The following is a 22,898-nucleotide window of genomic DNA, read 5'->3' as shown; positions in this document are numbered from 1 at the left end:
GGGGACAGCACAGCTGCTCTTCTGTGATCAGGAGCGGCTCAGAGGCGGAGGAGGAAGGAAGCGCCATTTGAAGTTGTTGAACATTCAAACTGTATGTTCAGCACATGTTGGCTTAGTTGGGCAAACATCTAAGAACAATAAAATGAACAATACTTAATATTGGGGAGGAAAAAAAACTGGTCTTGAGAAGGGCACTTAAAGGGCACAGGGCAAAGGGGCAGGTGCTTGAGCACCACCTGGGCACTATCTGTGCACGTCCCTGAACCCTCTTCTTTTTACCTTTAAAAAAACAAAAACAAAAACAGGAGTTGATCAAAAAATATTTAAACAATTCAATGACATCCAGACCAGATGAAGCAGAGTACACAGGTTTTGCTCGTGCTGAAAAGCAATTATTAGGTGGTGCATCAGACTACCAAATTTCAGTGGCAAAAACTATATTCTGTAGATGTTCTTAGCAGATAACTGCATGCTTTTTTCATTGTCTCTTTTTGTGAATAAAAGCAACAATCTCTGATTTACACCTACAAATATTTTCTGAAATGCTTGTCATTCGACTGTATTTGTGACGGTAATTTGAAACAAAATACTTCCACAATACATTCCACATTTGTTCTTTATTGTGTACATGTGAAGGTAATGAAACAGGGCAGTTTGTCAGCTGTAATCAAGCAAAAGAACATTGTAACACTGGAACATTAAGATGGAAGCAACAGCCCATAAATCATACAACATTTATCTTACACTTAATAAGCCGCAAACTTACAAAAGTATTTCACTGTATTTTCATGTACTTGGTATTTCTTTCTTTGATCAAATACAACATCTTACTTTAAATAATGCACTTTGATTTTCACAGTGCTTTTACTTTCTTTGACGTTTCATAGTTTAGCATTTGAAACAGCAGTTGTTTGTTTTGTGTCATGTTACTATGGAAATGTTGACCGTGCACTGAGAGCCTTTTTACTGATGGGATTTATGGCTCTTTGCTGGAACCGAGTCTTTGGGATCTGTTCAAATCTAAAAGCTTCTGGAAAAAAGTGTCAAAACGGCAACGAAAACAAGGATGAAAAAACGCAAACAAAGAAGCAACAAAAGAGCAACAACAATGTGCTGGAAAAGTAACAATAACACAATAAAAAAGCAACAAAAACACAACTAAAAACGAATAAAAATGCAACAAAAAAGAGCCCCAAAAGAAGCGACAAAAACATGCTGGAGAAGCAACAAAAACGCAATTGAAAAGCGTCAAAAACACGACTAAAAAGCGAGTGAAAAAAGCGATGACGAAAGCAAAAAATAAATACATTGAAAAGCACAACAAAAAAGCCTACGAAAACGAGACAAAAAGTCACGATCAGTTTTGTAGGTCTTAGCTTTCAAATGAGGCGTTACACTGGCCTATATCCTGTAAGCTCCAGTCCAGAAGTTTTTTTAGATTTGGGTAAGGCTGAGCTGGAAAAAATGAGCTCGGTTAAGGCGTTTAAAGAAGAGATTAAAGAAAACAAAGATAATCTACGATCTGATCACTAACGGAACCTTGTTATTCAAATAAATCAAACTTATGACACAGATTTTTACCCTTTCAAACAATACAAATGAATCATAGTAAACGCTCTCAACTTATAAAGCAACCACTCAGCCATTCACTCTCAATCATACACCAGTGTGCGCAGACACTGGAGGCTGAAGTGTCTTGCCCAAGGACACAGCGACAGTGAGCTCCCTCGGGAGCTAGGATTCGAACCCCGGACCGTCCCATCATGAGACGACCCGCTCTACCAACTGAATGAAGAGAGGCTACAAACGTCAGCTTCAGCCTCCAGTTTAACCTGTCAACCCCCACCTGAACTCAGTACATCGTCTCCAGTTTGGCTTTACCCAAATCTAAAAGCTTCTGGAAAAAAAATCGGTCAAAATCAGGTCAAAATAGCCAAAAAAAATGAGACAGAAACTTGGCAAAAAGGCGATGAAAAAGTGACGAGAAAATGACAAAAATGTGTTACAAAAGCAGCAAAAACATGATGAAAATGCAACAAAAAAGTCACAAAAGAGCAACAGTAAAGCGACAAAAATGTAACAAAAACAAATGAAAAAAAAGTGCCAACAACGCGAGGAATGTGACCTGTTTCCATGAGTTTGGTAGACTTGGGTAAACTGAACTGGAGCGGGGGTTAAGAGGTTAAAGAGATGGAGAAGACAGATAGAGGGGTCCGATGCCGATACCGATATGAAGGGGGTTGGCCGATATTTTAAGTCATTTAATTTGATGTTTTTTTTTTTATCTCTCAAATAGCCTATTGTTAAACATTTATTGATATAGTACAGGCTTCAATCATTTATATATAGACATATGTCTAACAGAGGACGATAATGTTTTTTCTAAGGCCGATATCAATTATTGGGGATTTTGATCGGCCGATGCTGATATGCATTATAAACCAGACATATTTTTAAAAATGTCTGGTCTATAATCCTGTGTGTGAAGCTTCTAAACGTGTCAGTGTTGAACTGTGACAGCAGGGGGCGCTGTAGATTCATGTTTAGTAGTACTTTAGACAAAGCTTGCTTGAAAGACAAAAATAAGATGATTCCAAAACAAAAAACAGTTTGTCTCTGTCTCTTATTGTTCTGAAATGATATACAAAAGTCTACAACATTAAGTATAAAAAATAGGTACAAACTTCTGACCGATTGTCAACGTTTCTCTGCTCCCCTGAGGCTGAGGACATTGTGGGGGGGGGGGGCTCATTTTAAAGCTCTAACAGAGCACTTTCCAATGCAAAACATTTTCATCACTTTCGGATTCGGAGATATCGGCATTTTCATCAGATGTAACCCCCCCCCACTTTACTTTAACAGCGTATCAGCTCACGCCCCTCCAGGTGGCTGTTTCATGAGGCGGGAGAGGGCGACGGCTAGCTGTGGCGCTCCTTCACAGGGATACCAACCATAAACCAAAACGTCTGTGTGCTCAGTCTTTAGCAGAGGCCTTCTACCACACCACTCCGTCCTCTGTCTTCATCTGAACGTCCAGGCCCTTCAGAAGGGGACATGGACACAGCTGACGTCCCTCGGCCACTCCGTGCTCAGCTCCGGTTGTTCCTCTAAGTGGATCCTCATGTGTCGCTTCAGATTGGAGCTCTGGTTAAACTCCTTACTGCAGAACGAACAGCTGTAAGGCTTCTCTCCAGTGTGAGTCCTAATGTGTCTTTTCAGGTTACAGCCGTTGGTGAACTCTTTATTACAGACCGGGCAGCTGCAGGGTTTGTCTGTATGTCTCCTCCTGTGGACATTTAGGGCACCCTTCGTAGCAAAGTCTTTCTGACAGATGGAGCAGCTGTAAGGTCTCTCGCCCGCGTGAACCCGGATGTGTCTTTGTAAATCCTGTTTCGTCCAAAACTGCTTTGTACAATCCGAGCACTGGTGTCTCTCCCTCCTCTCAGCTCCGTGGCCAGTTCCGCACACATCTCCACTCGTCACTGGTGCAGATGTGTTGTAGACTTGGTTGTGGCGATCTGCGTCGGCCTCGGTCTCCGTGTGTCCGGCTGCGCAGAAGAGTGGAAGTTCCCAGTCGTCGGTATGCTCCCAGTCGTCATTCTGGTCCTGGGTGTCGTCGCCCTCTCCTCGTGTGTCCTCTCTGTATTCTCTTGTTTGTCTTTGTTGAAGCAGCGAGAACTCTTTTCTCCTCACGCACACACCGCTGAACTCTGGGACACACCTGAAAAGCAAATCAAATGACCAAATCAGCAGAAAGTCAACGTCTGAAAATAAAATGACATCATTTCCAACATTGCCCATGAGGAGGGATTGGGATGAACAAGTGGAGGAATTGGGGTAAATTTGGGAAAAAACGTGGAAAGACATTGAAAATTTGATGCAAAATTGGGAATAAATTGGGGGGAAAAATGAAAAAAATTCTAATAAAAAAAAAAAGAGAAATATTTGAACATTTAGGGGAACACGTGGAAAAATGTGTTGAAAATGGTAAAAAAAAAAAAAGAAGAAAACTTGGAAAATGTACATTATTTATCTGTTTTATGGTACTATATAGGGTTGTGCCGATGGACAATATCATCGTCCATCGTGATGGATGAGCAACATCACGATGGACAATATCATCGTCCATCGTGATGGATGAGCAACATCACGATGGACAATATCATCGTCCATCGTGATGGATGAGCAACATCACGATGGACAATATCATCGTCCATCGTGATGGATGAGCAACATCACGATGGAGAGCCACCATCGTGATGCCACGCCCCCTCCTGTCAGAAACACACACTGGTCTTCTGTAGGCCTTGTAAACCTACAAACTTTGCAGGGATTGCGCTGTAAATTAAATCACGGATGTAACTAATCTCTCTGCAAGAATATCACAGACCTCATGAGATGATGTCAAATACATGGTGCATGGTTTCTTTCCTCAAGCTGTGATCACTTTAAACAAGGCACTTCTATTTATTTATCTGTATGGACTTTTATTGTACAGTATTTTGCCCTTAGGCTTTTAATGCGGCATTGTTTGTTTGTTCTGTTTTTTATATTGTTGTTAGAGTGCGATGTTTTGCCACTGTTATTTTGTGGGCACTACTTTGTTCAGCGCAGGTTTACGCGCAGTGTCATTATAATAAAGGCGGAGCCTCCCCATGCGGTTCAGTTCAACACGAGCACCGGGGCAGTGTGGCTTCTACCAAAACATAAAACATGTCTCCCGTGTCATGATTGCCTGGCGACTGAGGTGGATCTTCTGAAAGGATGTCGGATACTGAATCCGGAGGACAGGGTTCAGCTCCTGGTAATAATAGGCGACCCGCAGCAAAGGTGCCAACAATTGTGTCTTTTTACGTGTTTTACATATCGCACTTTGAGCTCTTCGCACATTTCTTTCCAATGTGGTTTTTCAAACTGCAAATGGCCAATAAAATGAATCTAAATGAATCTGAAGGTCCTTTGTTACAACCGACCTCACTACCAGGTGTAACACATGCTGGGGTAAGTTGCAACAGTTAAACCCATCCATCCATTTTCTTCCGCTTTATCCGGGGCCGGGTCGCGGGGGCAGCAGTCTCAGCAGAGATGCCCAGACTTCCCGATCCACGCACACCTCCTCCAACTGTTCTGGGGGGACCCTGAGGCGACACCAGGCCAGCTCGGAGACATAGTCCCACCACCGTGTCCTGGGTCTTCCACGAGGCCTTGTCCCACTAGGACATGCCTGGAACACCTCCCGAGGGAGGCGACCAGGAGGCATCCGAAACAGATGCCCGAGCCACCTCAGCTGGCTCCTTTCGACGTGAAGGAGCAGCGACTCTACTCCGAGCTCCTCTCGGGTAACTGAGCTCCTCACCCGATCTCGGAGGGTGCGCCCAGCCACCCTGTGAAGGAAACTCATTTCGGCCGCTTGTATTCGCGATCTTGTCCTTTCGGTCATTACCCAAATCTCATGACCAAAGGTGAGGGCGGGAACGTAGATCGATCGGTAAATCGAGAGCTTTGCCCCGACTCAGCTCCCTCTTTACCACGACAGACCGATACAGCGACCGCATCACTGCTGACGCCGCACCGATCCGTCTGTCAATCTCACGCTCCATCTGCCCTAGGGATGCGCCGATACCAGTATCGGGTATCGGGCCGATACCACAGGCTTGTACTCATACTCGTACTTATTCATGAGGTCCCGATACCAGAAACCGATTCCATTTGACGTGCGGCCAGCGCACCTACGAGGCGCAGCTACGAGGCGCAGCTACGAGGCGCAGCTACGAGGCGCAGCTCTCAGCTGAGGAGAGAAGAAGCAACAAACTGGAGAATTGTTTAGTGTAAACACAATATTCCACATAGAGCTGACTTTATTACAGACTGCGCTCTCTAAATCAGAGTCTGTGCTTTTTTTTTTATTTTATTTTTTTATTTGACAATAACAGACATAAAAGACAAACTTAAACATTCCACAAACAAAAATGACACAATGACAATGGACAACATAGGGAGGGAAAGGAGGGGTAGGTTGGCAGACAGAGTACAACTTACAAATGCCCTACAAAGACAAAACACACCTTCCCACATATTGATGCCATACCGGTCAACAAGACAAGACAAGACAAGACAGACACACCATCATGCAGACATTCATAATTTGTTTAACTCAGACAGTTATTTTCACATTTTCCATAAAGGCCATTAATTCTATATATTAGTTTGTTTTAGTGCAGACCATACTAAGTTAAATATGTTAAGGTGCTCTTCGCTCAAGTCTTCGAGCGCTAGAGCTGCTTGTTCCATGGAGAGAAGATCCAGGTATTCTCCCAGCCATTTATCAAGCTGAAAACTATTTTGTTTCCGCACCTTCCAATTAATAAGGATAGTGCGCTTTGCTGAGAGAAACGCTGAAGAAATTATCTTTTGTGTTATTCTGGAGTCCACACCCTCCACATTTTCCCCCAAAATGGCTACTGGGCATAACTGGAAATTTACTTTGAGTTTTTGACATAAAACATCTTTAATTTTTTCCCAAAAGTTTTTTCACTTCAGGGCATTCCCAAAGATGGATAAGGGTCCCAGTCATGCCACAGCTGTGCCAACATAAATCTGAGGCACTACTATTCATTTGATGTATTTTCTGTGGCGTGATGTATGATCTGAATAGAATCTTGAGTTGTATCAGTTTGTATCTCACGCATTTTGAGCTGTAATTTGACTGTCTTAGTTTGGTCTCCCACTCTTCTTTGGTTATATTTGTCTCTAAATCCTTCTCCCATTGTTCCATGATACCCCCGCAACATTCAAAAAAGTTATGACTTAATAACTTATACAGTCTTGAAACTGTGTTACGGCCATTTACTGCAGTTTGGAGTTGGTGGTCCAGGTATTCATTTGTATTAGTAAATTGGAAACTAGAGAGAATAGCTTTAAGCTGCATATATTGAAAGCCATGCCTGTCGCTTAAATTAAATATTGTTTTAAGTTGTTGGAATGGCATAATTTCCTCCCCATGCAATATTTGTCCCAATGTCCTTATATTTTTATTTTTCCATGAATCATTAACAAGGGGTTGTCCACCAGCTGTAAAGAGCGGATTATTCCAAATGGGACAAGATGGAAGGGAGGGGGCATTCATTTTGAGGCGTTTGTGAATGGCCTGTGCAATTTCACATGAGAACTTGATTATAGGGTTTTGGATTCTTTTGTCACATTTTGGTTTATACCAAAGGGATGCAGTTGAGATATTTTTACAAGTATCTAATACTGTTTTCTGTTCCAACCAGTTCCAGCTGCCTATTTCACATGGCTCTTTTTTATAGGCCCAGGTTAAAGGGTATTGAGCATTGAAGGCTAGGTAGTATGTATACATATCAGGGACTCCCAATCCCCCGCTTTTACGAGGGATGGACAGTTTCCTTAGACTGACCCTTGATCTTTTTTCTTTCCATAAGAATGTTGTGAATTGTTTATTTATTGCTCTAAACCACTTCTGAGGAAATTTCATTGGGATTGAAGAAAGAAGAAAGATCAATCTTGGAAGTATGTTCATTTTAAGAACCTCTGCCCTCCCCCATAAAGACAAAGGTAGATTTGTCCATCTCCTTAAGTCCTCCTTGACATTTTGTAGAAGCTTTGGTCCATTCATTTCAAAAATATTACTTATTGGGTGTTTAATAACAATACCCAAGTATTTCATACCGTGTTGTTTCCACACTATGGGAGTTGAAGCTAAGATTCTTGGATGTGAATATTGATTTAATGGGATAGTTTCACTTTTGGACCAATTGAGTTTGTACCCCGAGAATGAACCAAAGTCATTGATTAATTTAAGGAGATGAACAATTGACTGCTCGGGTCCTGTCAAAGTCAGAAGTATGTCATCGGCAAACAAGTTTATCTTAAACATATGCTGAAAAAGTGTGATGCCTATAATACTATCATGGGCCCTAATGGCGCATGCCAGGGGTTCAATGGCCAAAAGGAAAATGATGGGTGATACAGGACGTCCTTGTCTAGTTGATCTAGATAGTGGATTTAACCAGAGCTTAATGTTGTTAGTGCTGCAGCGTCTGCAGTGTTTACAACATACAGGCTAATGTTGCTAACTCGCGGCTAGCGCAGTTTTGGCCATTCTGACGCCGTTTTATGCCCAGGGGTTTATTCATCTGAAAAACTAACCCAGCGACTAAAATGTCCTCAGAAAATCCAAATAAAAGAGATACAGCATGTCCATATTGAGCGAAAATGAGCTGCAGCAGAACAATGAAAACGCTGTAGCTTCTCGCTAAGTTGCTACAAAACACACGAGAAAATCTACAGGAGCTGAAGTAAAGACGAAAAGAGACCATTTAAGTAACATCAATACTATTGTTAAATAAAAATATATGAATGAATAAAGCACAAGCATTGGGGAGCTTTTGGACATTGACTTTTCTGTCTATGATGGACAGAGCAATAAAAATTAAAAATTATATTGAATGAAAATAAATAAATAAATAAATCATCAGCACAATTCTAATATAACGGCTCTTAAATGTGTCGCCTACTTTACTTAAGGAAATGTACATGAGTAAATTAACTAATTACAAACCAATCTGCTGTGAAAAAAGTAAGAATGTTGAAGAAAATGCCTTGTACTCGTATCGGTATTCGGTATCGGCGAGTACTTAAATCCAAGTACTCGTATCGGTTTTAGAAAAAGTGGTATCGGTGCATCCCTAATCCACCCCTCACTCGTGAACAAGACCCCGAGATACTTGAACTCCTCCACTTGAGGTAAGGACTCCCCACCGACCTGTAGAGGGGAAGCCACCTTTTTCCGGTGGAGAACCATGGCCTCAGATTTGGAGGTGCTGATCCTCATCCCGGCCGCTACACACTCGGCTGCAAACCGCCCCAGAGCAGCTGAAGGTCCCGGTTTGTTGAAGCCAACAGAACAACATCGTCCGCAAACAGCAGAGATGAGACTCTGAGGCTCCCAAACCGGACACCCTCCGGCCCCTGGCTGCGCCTAGAAATTCTGTCCATAAAAGTAATGAACAGAACCGGTGACAAAGGGCAGCCCTGAGGAGACCAACACGCACCGGGAACAGGTCTGACTTACTGCCGGCAATGCGAACCAAGCTCCTGCTGCTCATACAGGGAACAGACAGCTCTTAGCAGAGGGCCCCGGACCCCACACTCCCGCAGCACCCCCCACAGGGCACCACGAGGGACGCAGTCGAACGCTTTCTCCAGATCCACAAACACATGTGGACTGGTTGGGCGAACTCCCATGAACCCTCGAGCACCCGATGAAGGGTATAGAGCTGGTCCAGTGTGCCACGACCAGGACGACAGTTAAACAAAAGAAACAATACAGAGGCCACGTCATGTGATCTGCTTCAAATAGAGGTTTAGTGAAATAAAAAAGAACAATGTCTCTCTCTCTCTAACCTGTCATATGCTTAACTTCACGTTAGAGTCAGTCCATAATACAGGTCTGCTGTCTGAGTCAAATAATCCCCAACACATCCTCCTGCACCTCAGAGAAAACTCGGTTGCTGCTTCAATATAACCTCCACTGGGAAGATAACTGGACCCCGGTCTCTCAGCTTCTGCAGCGTTTTACAGTATCTGCTCAGTGTTACATGGCAGATCCCATGAGCCTTTGCAACTGATCTGACTGACTTGTCCTTTTTCTGACCTCATCAGATGTTTTATTAAAAGCATTTGAAGGCACCTCGCTAGGTGAAGGGGATGATTGTGCTACGACCACCCCTGTCAGCCATTGTTTGGTGAGCTATATATTAGCATACTGGTTTGAAATGATCAGGGGGACATTTACACATCGATGTGTAAGTCATATGGTTTTATGTGCAATAGTATACACACTAAAGGTCGAGAAATGTACTTTCTTACCTCAAAATCATGTTATACTGGCTACAAAATCTGCATGAACCTGTTTAGAACCTTGACAAGCACCATGTGGGTCAGGGAGGAAGTGGGTAAACACTGATATTCAAGTGACGGTGTTGCTACAACTCTTCCCATGTTACAACCATACCCGGTCTCCCTTATCGTTAAAGTGCTGGTATCGAAAAAAGGATTGTTCAGGTATCGGTGTCGAAAACCAAGTATTGTAAAGGTACGGAAACAAATAACGGTACCCTGCCGTAGAGCACCTACACTGTCTGCTGCTCTGCCTCCTGTTTGACGCCCTGTTCCTCTGGCTCCTCTGGCTCCTCTGGCTCCTCTGGCTCCTCTGGCCCCTCTTGCTCCTCTGGCTCCTCTTTAACCTCCGGAGGAGAGAGGCAGTGGACCGGGCTCACGGCCGCCTCCAGGCGCTGCAGTGTCCGCAGGTTTTCCTCCTTGGAGCGACACAGCTCTTCCTCATACTCCGCGATGGTTCTTTCAAACAGCGTGAATATCTCTTCCGCGGCCGCAGTCAGCCGCTCCTTCACCAGGGCTCTCAGCGTCTGGCCTTTGGACATTTCGAACATCTGTTTTTAGCTTTAGCTCCGATCTGTTTTTAGCTTTAGCTCCGACCGCAGCTACAGATCCACGAGCTCCCGCAGGAAGATCAGGAACCATAGGGCGAGTCTTCTTTTAGGGCTGACTGGCGGGTCGCAACCAACTACTCAGCTCCACACCGCCACCTACAGGACACGGTGTGTAACTACTAACATTGAATTGAAGGTAAATTAACCTTTTAATCCTGGCCTGAAACGAGCACGTTTTCTCCAGTTTGGCTTTACCCAAATTAACACAGCAACAAAAGAGTGACTGAAACGTGATGAAAAAGTGACACAATTGTGTGACGAAAACGCCACAAAAGAGCAACAAAAGAGTAGCCTAACAGAAAAGTCATGTGTGGTCGAGTTGTTGTCACTTTTTTTTTTCATGGCACTTGCCACTTTTTCCATTGTTTTTTTTAAATTTTTATTGATTTATTGATTTATTTGACAGGGACATTGCAAGTCAACATAGTACAAAACAAGCTTGTTACTGATGCGATGCTAAAAGAGATAATGCTAATTTTCAACTCCAGTCCCTGGTTGGGCCTTTCTGCACTAAATTAACATTTTAAATTTGATCTTAAAAACTTGCCTATATACACTATATAAACCAATTTGACATTTTGTCACATTTTTGTTATGCCTCATTTTACTCTTGAAAAATGCTCTGTGTTAGGGTGGGGGTAATCAGAGGTGGGTAGAGTAGTTAAAAACACATGTAAGGGTAACTTTACTTCTTTTTTTTTTTTCTCAAGAAGAAGTAAAAAGTAGTACCTCAGAGTTCTGTTTGACCAAGACCTCTCTTTTAAAACACACATAAACCAGGCTTGTAAAATAGCGTTCTTTCACCTGCGCAACATTACTAAAATACGAAATATCCTAACTAAGAGCGATGCAGATAAACTTATTCACGCATTTGTCTCTTCAAGGCTGGATTACTGCAACAGCCTGCTGGCAGCGTGCCCTAAAAGCTCCCTGAAAAGAGTTCAAAACGCAGCTGCAAGATTGTTAACGCGGACGAAGAGAAGAGAACACATGACACCTGTGCTAAAGTCTCTCCATTGGCTTCCTGTTGAGTTTAGAATAACATTTAAAATCCTGCTCCTCACATTTAAATCCATAAAGGGTTTAGCTCCGCTCTATCTCCAAGACGCTGTCGTTCCATATCAGCCAACCAGAGCTCTCCGCTCTCAAAACTCAGGGTTACTAGTGATTCCTCGAGTCTCCAAAATTACTGTAGGAGGCAGAGCCTTTAGCTCCAAGCTCCGGTTTTGTGGAATAAACTCCCAGCCCACGTTAAAGAAGCAGACACAGTCCCTATATTTAAGACTAGGCTCAAAACGTACCTCTGAGAATGAGCTTATAATCAGGTCAGTTCGGTAAAGCTCTGACCCACAGCCTGAAGTAAAGCTCTGACCCACAGCCTGAAGTAAAGCTCTGACCCACAGCCTGAAGTAAAGCTCTGACCCACAGCCTGAAGTAAAGCTGCCTCAGGAGAAACACTGCTGTGGGAAGTACGGTCCACTGAGCGCTATCCTCTTCTTCTGACTGCAGACTTTGTCTTATTATGATACAATATTGAATTTATCTGTATCTGTTCATCACTATTCACATGGTGTCTCCTGTCCCTCCCCCTCGGGAGTGCCTGTCTAGATCGAATGGAGGAACCTGGGTGAAAGGAGGAACCTGCATTCTGGAATCTGAGGACAGGACGGTCTGTGATCTTGGCCCGTCTGCTGAGGGATCCTTCGGCCCTGGGTCTCTATAGCCTGTCCGTCCATGGGAGTGGATCTCTCCTTCTGTGGTTCTCCCCAAGGTTTCTCTTTTCTCCTGCCGGGTTTTTGAGTTTTTCCTTGCCGTGCTGGAGAGTCTAAGGACGGGGGACGCCCACGCCGCTCGTCGCCGCCTCCTATTGGACATTATATTTGCCTGGATTCACCTGAACTTTTAAATGTCATATTTATTGCTCTGTTTTATTGCCTTAATGTTTGTTGCAGCTGTGAGGCCACTTCTGTTGTGATATTGGGCGATACAAAACCATTCAACTTGAAACTTGAAAGTAGTGACCTAAGTAAAAATAGCCGACCTGGGAAAATGGCCTACTTGAGTACTGTTAGTATGGAGCGTAAAAGTCAGAATCCCAACAAAGTAGTGACAGAAATGATGAGAAATAAAACATGAAATGATGTAAACATTCTAGTATTCCTGAACGATATACACAAAGCATTTATACAAAGTTAGCGCAAAAGTAAAAAAGTCTGATTTATGCCTAAGGCAGACAAAATTAAAATGGTAAAAATATAATTCTGATTTGGCAAGTTTTCAAATGCCAACATGGAGCTTTTGTTATTTACAGATTGACTATTTGTGTAATGAGCAATCAAATGTTTTACTCAAGTGTGCATACTGTTACCTCAAGTACATTTTACTGTGTGACAAAACTATCCAAAGAAGTACAGTTAGGCTACTTCAGAAAGACTACATGTACTTGAATAAATGTGAAAATGGGGGAAAGCGTGAATCACATTTAAGTAGTCAAAGGCATTGTACACAGTAAATGCATGCAGCATAAATAATAAAGGGTAGATGTGCCAAACAGAAGTAGATAGTGAAGATGTAGGCCACACAGGAGAGGTCGGCTTTCTGACTTGGGCTTTTCTGTTTTTTCGGTAAAAACATTTTTTTCTGTGAGGGAGAAGCAGGTGGAAGAAGGCATTCTTCTGTTCCTTCGCCGTACTGGCCTTTTGGTGAGAATTTGGGATAGTGTATTGGTTTCTGACGGTGGGGGACAGCATTGCGCATTCCCGCGCGTAGCCTGCCGGAAGCAAGAAGAAGAAGAAGGAGAAGAAGAAGAAGAAGAAGGAGAAGAAGAAGAAGAAGGAGAAGAAGAAGAAGAAGAAGAAGAAGAAGAAGAAGAAGAAGAAGAAGAAGAAGAAGAAGAAGAAGAAGAAGATTTTTTGTTTTTTTTATTCAAATACAAACAAAAAAGGTACAGCGTAAAGACCTCACTATGTTCAGCGCACATAATAAAGAATATATATATATATATATATATATTAAAAGAACATGGGGCAAGTTATATAAAAAATAAAAAAATAAAAATGTAAAAGGGCATTTCATTCTATAAGATTGTCTATAAAAGAAGCCAGTTTTACTGCATTTTGGGTGTTGATCAATAATAGAGATTTATAAAAAAGTTTCAGCTCATTCCTCCAATGAGTGATGTTAGGTTTTGTCTTGAAAAAACGACATTTATGTATATAATGTTTGCTTAACAAAATAATAATATTAAGACCAAAATCATTATGATTATTGCGAAAAAATACCATATTTTATATCATTAATTGTTAGGTTGATAATCTGAGTTCCTTTAGAGACAATCCATTGTTGAAGGTCCAGCCAAAACCTTTGGACAACTTCACACAAACAAAAAAGATGATCTAAATCTTCTGGTTCACTTTCACAAAAGCTACAGTTTCCTACATCCATTTTAAATCTCTGTTTTAAAAAACTACTAGTTGGATAGATCCTAGAAGAAGAAGAAGTAGGCCACACACACGCCGGCCGGCAGGGGGCAGTGACACATATTGAACGCTGGTGCACGTTGAATAAGTAAAGCAGAGCAAGTCAGACAGGCACACATGAGTTCTGTGGTGCACATACACAGAGAGAGGGACCGCGTAGAACCACATTCTTATAGATCCACGTGTAGAACAGCCGAGAACAGCTCCACTGGGACTCCGCCTGCTCTTCTGACTGTCCCGGCCCGGACTGGGATGGAGCCTCTGCGGGTCCTTGAGCTCTACAGTGGGATCGGGGGCATGCACTTCGCTCTCAAAGGTAACAGTGTTCAGGTGTGCAGGAGTTCTTCTGGTCTAATCATTGTCTGAGGGATTTGATCCGCGCGCACAGGTGTTCTAACCTGGGCTCTTCCGGGAGATGTCTGTCACCGCTTGTGTTGACTTTAATTCATAAACTACAATCCCAGCATTCGTAGCTCGCGCATGGACTACGGTGAGGGTTGAGGGACAAATATCTTAATTTGCATTAGTAGCCTATTCCATTTACTTTTTTGAGGACAAATGAAGGCCCACGTCATACAGTGCTATTCCTGTCACTCAATAACACTATACAGGTGCTCGTCATATAATTAATGAAAAAGTGCATTTACTTCTGTAATTCAACGTAAACTGTGAAACTAATGTATGATATAGACTCATTACATGCAAAGTGAGATATGTATTTGTTTTCATTTTGATAATTATGGCTCAGCTTGTAAAAACCCCGAATGGGCCATATGCACAGTGACCCCACGTGATTTCCGCCTGGACAGTCAGCCAGACGCTGTCCTTCCTGTCCGCTCTCTCTTCCACTAAAAATGAGCAGGTCCCACAGAAATGAAGCAATACCATAAGATTGGTAAAGGACAGCGAGTAAAAGTTCAGATGTGACTAGAGCAGGTTAGAAAATATTACATGAGACGGAACGACTTCACTGGAGGAAACTCTGTGTTCATAACGGTGGATGTTTTTGTCTTGAGGCTAACGCGGCTAACACAAAATAAAAAACAAAACTAGTGCAACGTTTTGAACGAGCCTGCGCAAAACAGAATCGTCCTGTTAGTTTAAATAATATTGACTTGTTCCATCCATCCATCCATTTTCTTCCGCTTTATCCGGGGCCGGGTCGCGGGGGCAGCAGTCTCAGCAGGGATGCCCAGACTTCCCGATCCACACGCACCTCCTCCAGCTGTTCTGGGGGGACCCCGAGGCGACACCAGGCCAGCTCGGAGACATAGTCCCACCACCGTGTCCTGGGCCTTCCACGAGGCCTTGTCCCACTAGGACATGCCTGGAACACCTCCCGCGGGAGGCGACCAGGAGGCATCCGGAACAGATGCCCGAGCCACCTCAGCTGCTCCTTTCGACGTGAAGGAGCAGCGACTCTACTCCGAGCTCCTCCCGGGTAACTGAGCTCCTCACCCGATCTCGGAGGGTGCGCCCAGCCACCCTGCGAAGGAAACTCATTTTGGCCGCTTGTATTCGCGATCTTGTCCTTTCGGTCATGACCCAAATCTCATGACCATAGGTGAGGGTGGGAACGTAGATCGATCGGTAAATCGAGAGCTTTGCCCCGACTCAGCTCCCTCTTCACCACGACAGACCGATACAGCGACCGCATCACTGCTGACGCCGCACCGATCCGTCTGTCCATCTCACGCTCCATCCGTCCCTCACTCGTGAACAAGACCCCGAGATACTTGAACTCCTCCACTTGAGGCAAGGACTCCCCACCGACCTGAAGAGGGGAAGCCACCTTTTTCCGGTGGAGAACCATGGCCTCAGATTTGGAGGTGCTGATTCTCATCCCGGCCGCTACACACTCGGCTGCAAACCGCCCCAGAGCAGCTGAAGGTCCTGGTTCGTTGAGGCCAACAGAACAACATCATCCGCAAACAGCAGAGATGAGATTCTGAGGCAGACAAAGGGCAGCCCTGAGGAGACCAACACGCACCGGGAACAGGTCTGACTTACCTGACTTGTTTACATGCTATATTATCATTTTTTAACACTAGCCTTTTGCTCTAAGATAAAAGCTCCGCCCCTTACGACCGCTGGCGTTTCCTTTGGGGCTGGATTCACAGTGAACATGATGTTTGTAACACGTTGCTGTGACTCCATCAGTAACTCGTTGTCCTTAACCAGATCCTGAGCTATCTCTATATTTGTGTGGGACCTGCTAATTGTGAATGTAAACGATCGCTGACAGGAAGTGTCTGGCAGACTGTCCAGAAAGACGTCACATGTGGAAACTGTGCATACAGCCTATTAACCCCAGAAAATTACATCATTGTAAAAAATGTACTGTAAGCCATAATCATCACAATTCTAACAATCAAAGGCTTGCCATGTGTCACTTTGCATGTCATGAGTCTATATCATGTATTAGTTTCACAGTTTAAGTTGAATAACAGAAGCAAATGCACTTTTTCATGATATTCTAGTTATATGATGAGCACCTGTAGGAAAACTCTAAACTGCTCTAAACACTTTGAGATCTTGTGGACTCCTATTAACAGCCTGGTCCTGGTCCATGATGGAGAGAATGGGTATTATACTCACAAGTGAAGAAAATACCCAGTAGGCTTATTACTTTCTACTTTCTTATTCTTATTACTTTCTTGCTGAGTCAACAGCCTGAGCGTAATCCTAATGTACATTGGGTTTACCTCATTATAAATAATTGTTGGTATATCAGCTTCCCGCCACGAGGACCAAAGAGAAGCACTATCCTCGTCCATTGTTGTTGTCCATCAGTTCAAGTCCTATTAAAGGCCTGCACCTGATTTATTTTAGTTAGTGACATCCGAATGGCTGCTGACTGTGCTCAATTTGGATCCGGCTGCTTGATCTGTCAGTAGCTTTTGATACAGTCGATCATAAACTGCTATGATCCAATGCTCTACTGATCTCCATTTTAACAGTTTCTTTGCACAAGGTGTGATCACTTTAAACAAGACACTTAAATTTTTTTATTATGTTTTTTTTATTGTACAGTATTTGGCCCTTAAAGTGCAACTAAATGGGCGTGGCAGAGCCTTTCCCCACCCACAAACACAGTCAAAAAGTGCTGAGAAAGGGGTGGTCTCGGAGGCTTTGGGGAGACGAGGGGGGTGAGTGTGTGGGCGGGGTCTGCTCTGGTGACAGTCTCAGACCACGCCCCTCGATCTGACAGGACTGACAGACGGCTGTTACCGCTGTCACCACTGTGCGCAAGGTTTATTTTTTCGTAGGAGAGTTGGTACTTTCTCATGACTTGTGATTGCTTGATGTAGCAACTAGTGATGCGCGGGTCAGGGTTTTTTTTCAACCCGCGGGTCCCGCATTTGGAGCAGGTTCTAACCCGACCCAGCCCGCCCCGCAACGTTGTTCTATTTTTACAACCCGCCCCGCCCCCGGAACCATTAAATATTACGCGTTACAAATATGATCCGTATGAACAGCACCGGCGTGTCATCGCTCTCTCTCTCTCTCTCCCTCCGAAGAGCGCTGGGCAAGAGGGAGAGAGGAAGAGAGCAGAGGTCGGCCTAACGCGAAGTCACACACAGTCGCACATACGGTGGAAAACAGGAGACATGAGCTCCACAAAAGCGTTCTCTGGATCACAAGCTGCAAAACGCTGCTTGTTTTATGAAAATCCGACGTATATTTACGCCAAAAACCTGCTGTAAAGACGACGGTGGAACCCGCAACCCGCGCATCACTAGTATCCTACGAAAAAAAAAAAAAAAAGATCTACTCGCTCGCTGTCAGTGACTGCGAACAGAGAGAGAGCATCGCACAGTAGCTTTTCTAAGGGATTTATTCCTCTACACCACCTCAGCCCAAGTGTGAGCATCGCAGGGGCGCCATCTACTGGTTTGACTGCGCGACGCATGTCCTGGTTGCTACGTGACGGAGGCGGAGGCGTGTGTGGGCGGGGCCACAGAGGCACAGAGGCAGAACCACGGGCAGAACTGATGACGTTTTGTGGACGCCGTGGACACACTCTCCTCCAACCACAAAATATCAAATGTAGTTGCTGCGTGAAACCAGTAGAGGCGCTAACCCTGCGGTTTTAGACACAAAAGTGAGATTTTGAACAAGTTTGCACCAAATGTCAACATATTGACTGGGACATGTAGCTAACTCTATTCAACAACCATTTAGACCGTTTATCAGCAAAAAAAAGTGGATTTGGTGTTTAGTTACTCTTTAAAGAAACAGGCCACTGTTTTTCCATACTGAGATATTTCTTACCTGAGCTTAGACGAGTTGATACGTACCTGTCTGGTCTTTGTGCCCGTGGAAGAGCGTGGTCGCTTCCAACTTCACCCCCGTTTGGAGCTATAGGAATACACTGGGAGAGGCCAAATGCTAACAACATCTTTGGTCGTTTTGCGTGACTGAGCACACACACAAAAACCAGACAGGTGCGCATCAACTCGTCTAAGCTCAGGTAAGAACATATCTCAGTGTGGAAAAACGGTGGCCTGTTCCTTTAAGTTTTTGTTTATGTGGTATAATGTCCTTTTGTGGGTTGGCAGTGCACTTTGAGCCCCGTGCACACCTTCTCCCAATGTGGTTTTAGGCTGCAAATGGCTAATCAACTGCATTTCTGGGACTAATCTTTTTCGCTTGAAAGCCATTTGAGACATTGTATTGTAACTCCCTACAAATCCGCCCTGAATCGTCTTCAAATGGTTCAGAAAATGCTGCAGTGCAGTTTTTAACCAGATCTAGCAGATAAACACACATTATTCCCATTTTATACTCTGCACTGGCTCCCAATCAACATTCGAATTGAATTTAAAATCTTAGTTTTGACTTTTAGAGCCTTGCATGATCCGACTCCCAAATACGTGTCTGACCTGCGGTGCCCCTGCTCCTCCGGTCACACGCTTGACCCGCTTGAAAACCAGAGCAGACTTGTCCTGTTGAATGAGCTTTTAGTTGACAATGGCTTGCGATTGTTTCTATTTTAATGTAGGAAGGGTCACTGTCGCAGAAATGCTAACACAAGCTTGTGAGTTCATGAAATTGATCAAAATGCTTTACAGTTGCATGCACTGTATTTTCCCCTACAAATGACTGAGCAAATGACTTCACAATATACTAAAGGAGGACAAACCAGACACTGTTCCACCACTATAGCCATTGTTATATCTCTTAGTCATATTAGTTTGTGAGCTTGTGATCAGCTGATCTACAGTGTGTCTCGTCTTCAGACTGCACCGTTCCTGCTCAGGTGGTGGCTGCTGTGGACATCAACACCACAGCCAACCAGATCTACCAGCACAACTTCCCCGGCACGCCTCTGTGGAGCAAGTCCATTGAGGTGGGTCCAGACTCAGAAATAACCATCTCAAACACTGTATCAACAGGTCATTCTGTTTCTTCTTCTGTTTTCTTCCTCTTCTGATTCTTCCTCTTCTGTATCTTCTTCCTGTTCCTCTTCTTTTACTTCCTCTTCTGTATCTTCTTCCTGTTCCTCTTCTTTTACTTCCTCTTCTGTATCTTCTTCTTCTGTTTCTTCGGTTGCGTCTGAATTCCTCTAATACGTAGCTCCTATGTCCTTATCCTAGCTCCTAAGCCTTATGACGTGATAAGGCCAACTGTTATGCTCCGTCCACACCAAACTCGATTTGGCGCCTCCAAAGCGTCAGGTTTACATTTAAAATACATGGAGGACGCGCCTCCGGGGGGCGTCAGGAGGTCCCGCAGCGCGTCACGCGCCTCCTCTGCGGCGCGTTTTGAGGTTTTTCGCGCTTGGTGAGCGTTTGACGCCTCCAGGGCGTCGAGCGCGGCCGACGCTCGAGTTGGGAAATGTTGAACTTTTTGGCGAAATTCGCGAGCGTCGACCAATCAGGAGCTTTCTCCCCATAGTGACGCACGTTGTAGCTGAGCCACCGGGGCAGATTCTACGCCAGCCCCACAGGTGTAAACAAGTCACAAGTCACGGACGTTTAGCTTCTTTGTGAACCGGAGCTACAGCCGCTCTGGGACTTTTTCTTTTTAGAAAGACACATCAGTGCTTCTTTATCTAAACACCAGGATTAAAAGCGGCGGAAGTACCGTTGAAAGCGACTCTCGTCCGAGCGCAGCTCCTGGAGCAAATGGTGAAACTCGCCAAACTGAGAACGCCTTCGGACGATCTCATGAATCCAGACACGGCGCCGACGAGCCCGTAGACGACGTTGTCTGGCTTTATGAAGCAATAAAAGCCAAGCCACTCTCTCTATGTCATCCATGTTGATAACTGATAACTGACAACGGCAACAGAGATGCTCCTCCCAACGCGCTCCACGACGACGCTCTTCTCTTGACGCGCGTCGAGAGCGTCTTGACGCTTGGTGACGAGCGTCTGACTTCAATAAGCACAGGCGTCCAACAACGGGCGTGACGCGCGTTTTTGACGCCCAAATTGAGTTTGGTGTGGACGGAGCATACGATCCCTCTTCAGTTTGAAACTAGAGCTCCAGAGCTGTTTGCCCAATCCGACTGTCCTCACCCAGGGCAGAAACAACGGAGGAAGTGACATCACCAACAGCTGTTTCAGAAAAAACTACATCACCCATATAGTATTGGACTACAAAAAACACTCCTACTGCAGCCACTGACTTTAGAATAGAATAGAATAGAATAGAATGGAAAAAACTTTATTGTCTACCATGCACAATGATGGCAGAAATTTGCCTTTGGCTTGCTCATACATTCTAATACATTTGCCCAGCAATGTACATAATAAAATCAGTTCATTATAAAATCAGTTCACTGCAGACACAGCAGCAGCAGGTACACTTCATTAAGGAAAGGAAAAAGGAACAGACTGACTGAACGACATTAATACTTACAACTTATTTAGCTCCTTGATGGCAAAGGGAACAAAAGAATTCCTGTACACATTTTTCTTGGCACAAGGAAGTCTGTATCTCTGCCCTGATGGAAGGAGCTCAAAGTGATGGGACAATGGGCGGCTATCGCCATCTGTGATCTTAATACAGACACGACTGCTTTACTATAATGCTGAGATAAACTGGTTTGTTCTTGGCCTGTTATTTTACTGCCCTGTTTAACAACTCTGACAAGTTTTTGTTTTTGACAGTCAAATGACCAAACCAAGAGACTATGTTAAATATCAGTACGCTCTGTTGTGGATTTTCTTGCTTAATAAAGCTTAAGAGAATAATCAATAAACACTGATAAACCCTTATTAAGATTAGGTCACTAACTTCCAAACCTCTCAGCTGACGCAGCAGGAAAAGCCTTTGCTGAGCTTTCTTGTAAACACAGTCAACATGTTCGTTAAATGTGAAAGAATTGTCAAAAATTGTTCCTAAATACTTGAATGAGTCACTTGCTCTACATCGTGTCCGTTTAACTGAAGTGGTTCGAACATTGGGTTTGACGGCTCCAGTTTCCTTTGGCTGCTGAAGCACATTTCTTTTGTCTTGTTTACGTTAAGTTGAAGGTTACTGTCCCGGAACCATTTCATAAGCTCGACTGTCGAGTTTACATAGTGAGCCACCGAGTCAATGTTGGTGAGACGTGCAACCAATGCCATGTCATCAACATATTTGATTAAGGTTAAAATGTTTGTGTCATATCTGATTTCATTTGTGTATATTGAAAATAACAAGGGCGATAATATGCCCCCTTGAGGCAGACCTGTGTTTAGCGTTAAACTGTCAGACATCACATTATTAACTTTGACTCTTTGGGGTCTGCTGTAAAGAAACTCCTTCAGCCACTGAATAATGGTGGAGTTTACCCTGAGATGAGTCAAGCGTGTGAGCAGTGTGTTTATGTTACTGTGTTGGATGCGGACGAGAAGTCCATGAACAGAATGCGCACCCAAGACTTAGGTTTGTTGAGGTGTTCAGTCACTGTCTGGATGAGAGTCAAGCTGGCGTCTTCAACCCCCCTTTTGGCCCTATATGCAAATTGTAGAGGGTCCAAATGTCCCTGAAGCGTCAGCTTTAGATGGTTGCATATGACTCTCTCCATACACTTACTAAGTATGGGGGTCAGGGCAATGGGCCTGAAGTCTTTCATGTCCTTGGCTCTTGCAGTCTTGGGAAGAGGGATTAAGGTGGAGGTTTTCCACACAGCTGGAACAAACCTGGTGTCCATAAAAAGCTGGAAAGGTTTGGTGAAGACTTCCCCAAGCTGCTGGGCACAGTGTCTTAAAATCCTTCCTCCCAGTCCGTCTGGTCCCTTGGCTTTGTGCGGGTTCACACTCTTGAAGGCAGCCACAACGTCGTTCTTCATGATCTTAAACGATGCGACGTCCTCACGCTGGATAAGTGGTGCAGGCAGATCCTGTTGTTGATCATAACGTGAGAAGAAGATGTTAAGTTCATTTGCAAAAGCCAAGGGATCAGTGTGATGTATGTGTGCTTTCCCTTGCTCTCGTCCCATCATTAGGTTGAGGCCCCTCCAGGCTTCCTTAACATTACCATTACAGAACTTCTCCTCCACCTTTTTCTTGTATGCAACTTTTCCTGCCTTTGTTTTACTCGGAAACTGTTTGTTCAAAAGTTTGACTTCTATGTAATTTCATGTAAATGTAATTGTGTCACTAACACACAGTGAGGTCACTAACACACAGTGATGTCACTAACACACCATGAGGTCACTAACACACCATGAGGTCATTAACACACAGTGAGGTCACTAACACACAGTGAGGTCACTAACACACAGTGAGGTCACTAACACACAGTGAGGTCACTAACACACCATGAGGTCACTAACACACAGTGAGGTCACTAACACACCGTGAGGTCACTAACACACCGTGAGGTCACTAACACACCATGAGGTCACTAACACACAGTGAGGTCACTAACACACCGTGAGGTCACTAGCA

General features: G+C 44.1%; 2 protein-coding genes across 2 annotated transcripts in view; one reads left to right on the top strand and one right to left on the bottom strand.

Annotated features, from left to right (window-relative positions):
- Positions 1 to 2,897: 2,897 nt before the first annotated feature.
- On the bottom strand, positions 2,898 to 10,574 carry LOC306977578 (uncharacterized protein). The gene is made up of 2 exons (XM_079575970.1): positions 10,159 to 10,574; positions 2,898 to 3,721 (listed from the first exon to the last, which is right to left on the bottom strand). The coding sequence occupies exons 1-2, from the start codon at positions 10,470 to 10,472 to the stop codon at positions 3,043 to 3,045; spliced, it is 993 nt and encodes a 330-aa protein (XP_079432096.1). The 5' UTR covers positions 10,473 to 10,574; the 3' UTR covers positions 2,898 to 3,042.
- A 3,689-nt stretch (positions 10,575 to 14,263) lies between these two features.
- trdmt1 (tRNA aspartic acid methyltransferase 1) overlaps positions 14,264 to 22,898 on the top strand; it is a gene marked incomplete at its 5' end in the record, with an annotated part of 41,568 nt that continues 32,933 nt past the window's right edge. Inside the window, 2 exons of the mRNA XM_079575965.1 lie at positions 14,264 to 14,327; positions 19,255 to 19,364. Coding sequence (XP_079432091.1) covers positions 14,264 to 14,327; positions 19,255 to 19,364 — 174 coding nt within the window. The remainder of the gene's footprint in view (positions 14,328 to 19,254; positions 19,365 to 22,898) is intronic.

This window comes from Gobius niger (assembly GCF_951799975.1).
Source record: "Gobius niger genome assembly, chromosome: 18".
Classification (NCBI taxonomy): domain Eukaryota; kingdom Metazoa; phylum Chordata; class Actinopteri; order Gobiiformes; family Gobiidae; genus Gobius; species Gobius niger.
The sequence above is the reverse complement of the archived record's forward strand: the minus strand, read 5'-3'. Positions and strand labels throughout refer to the sequence as shown.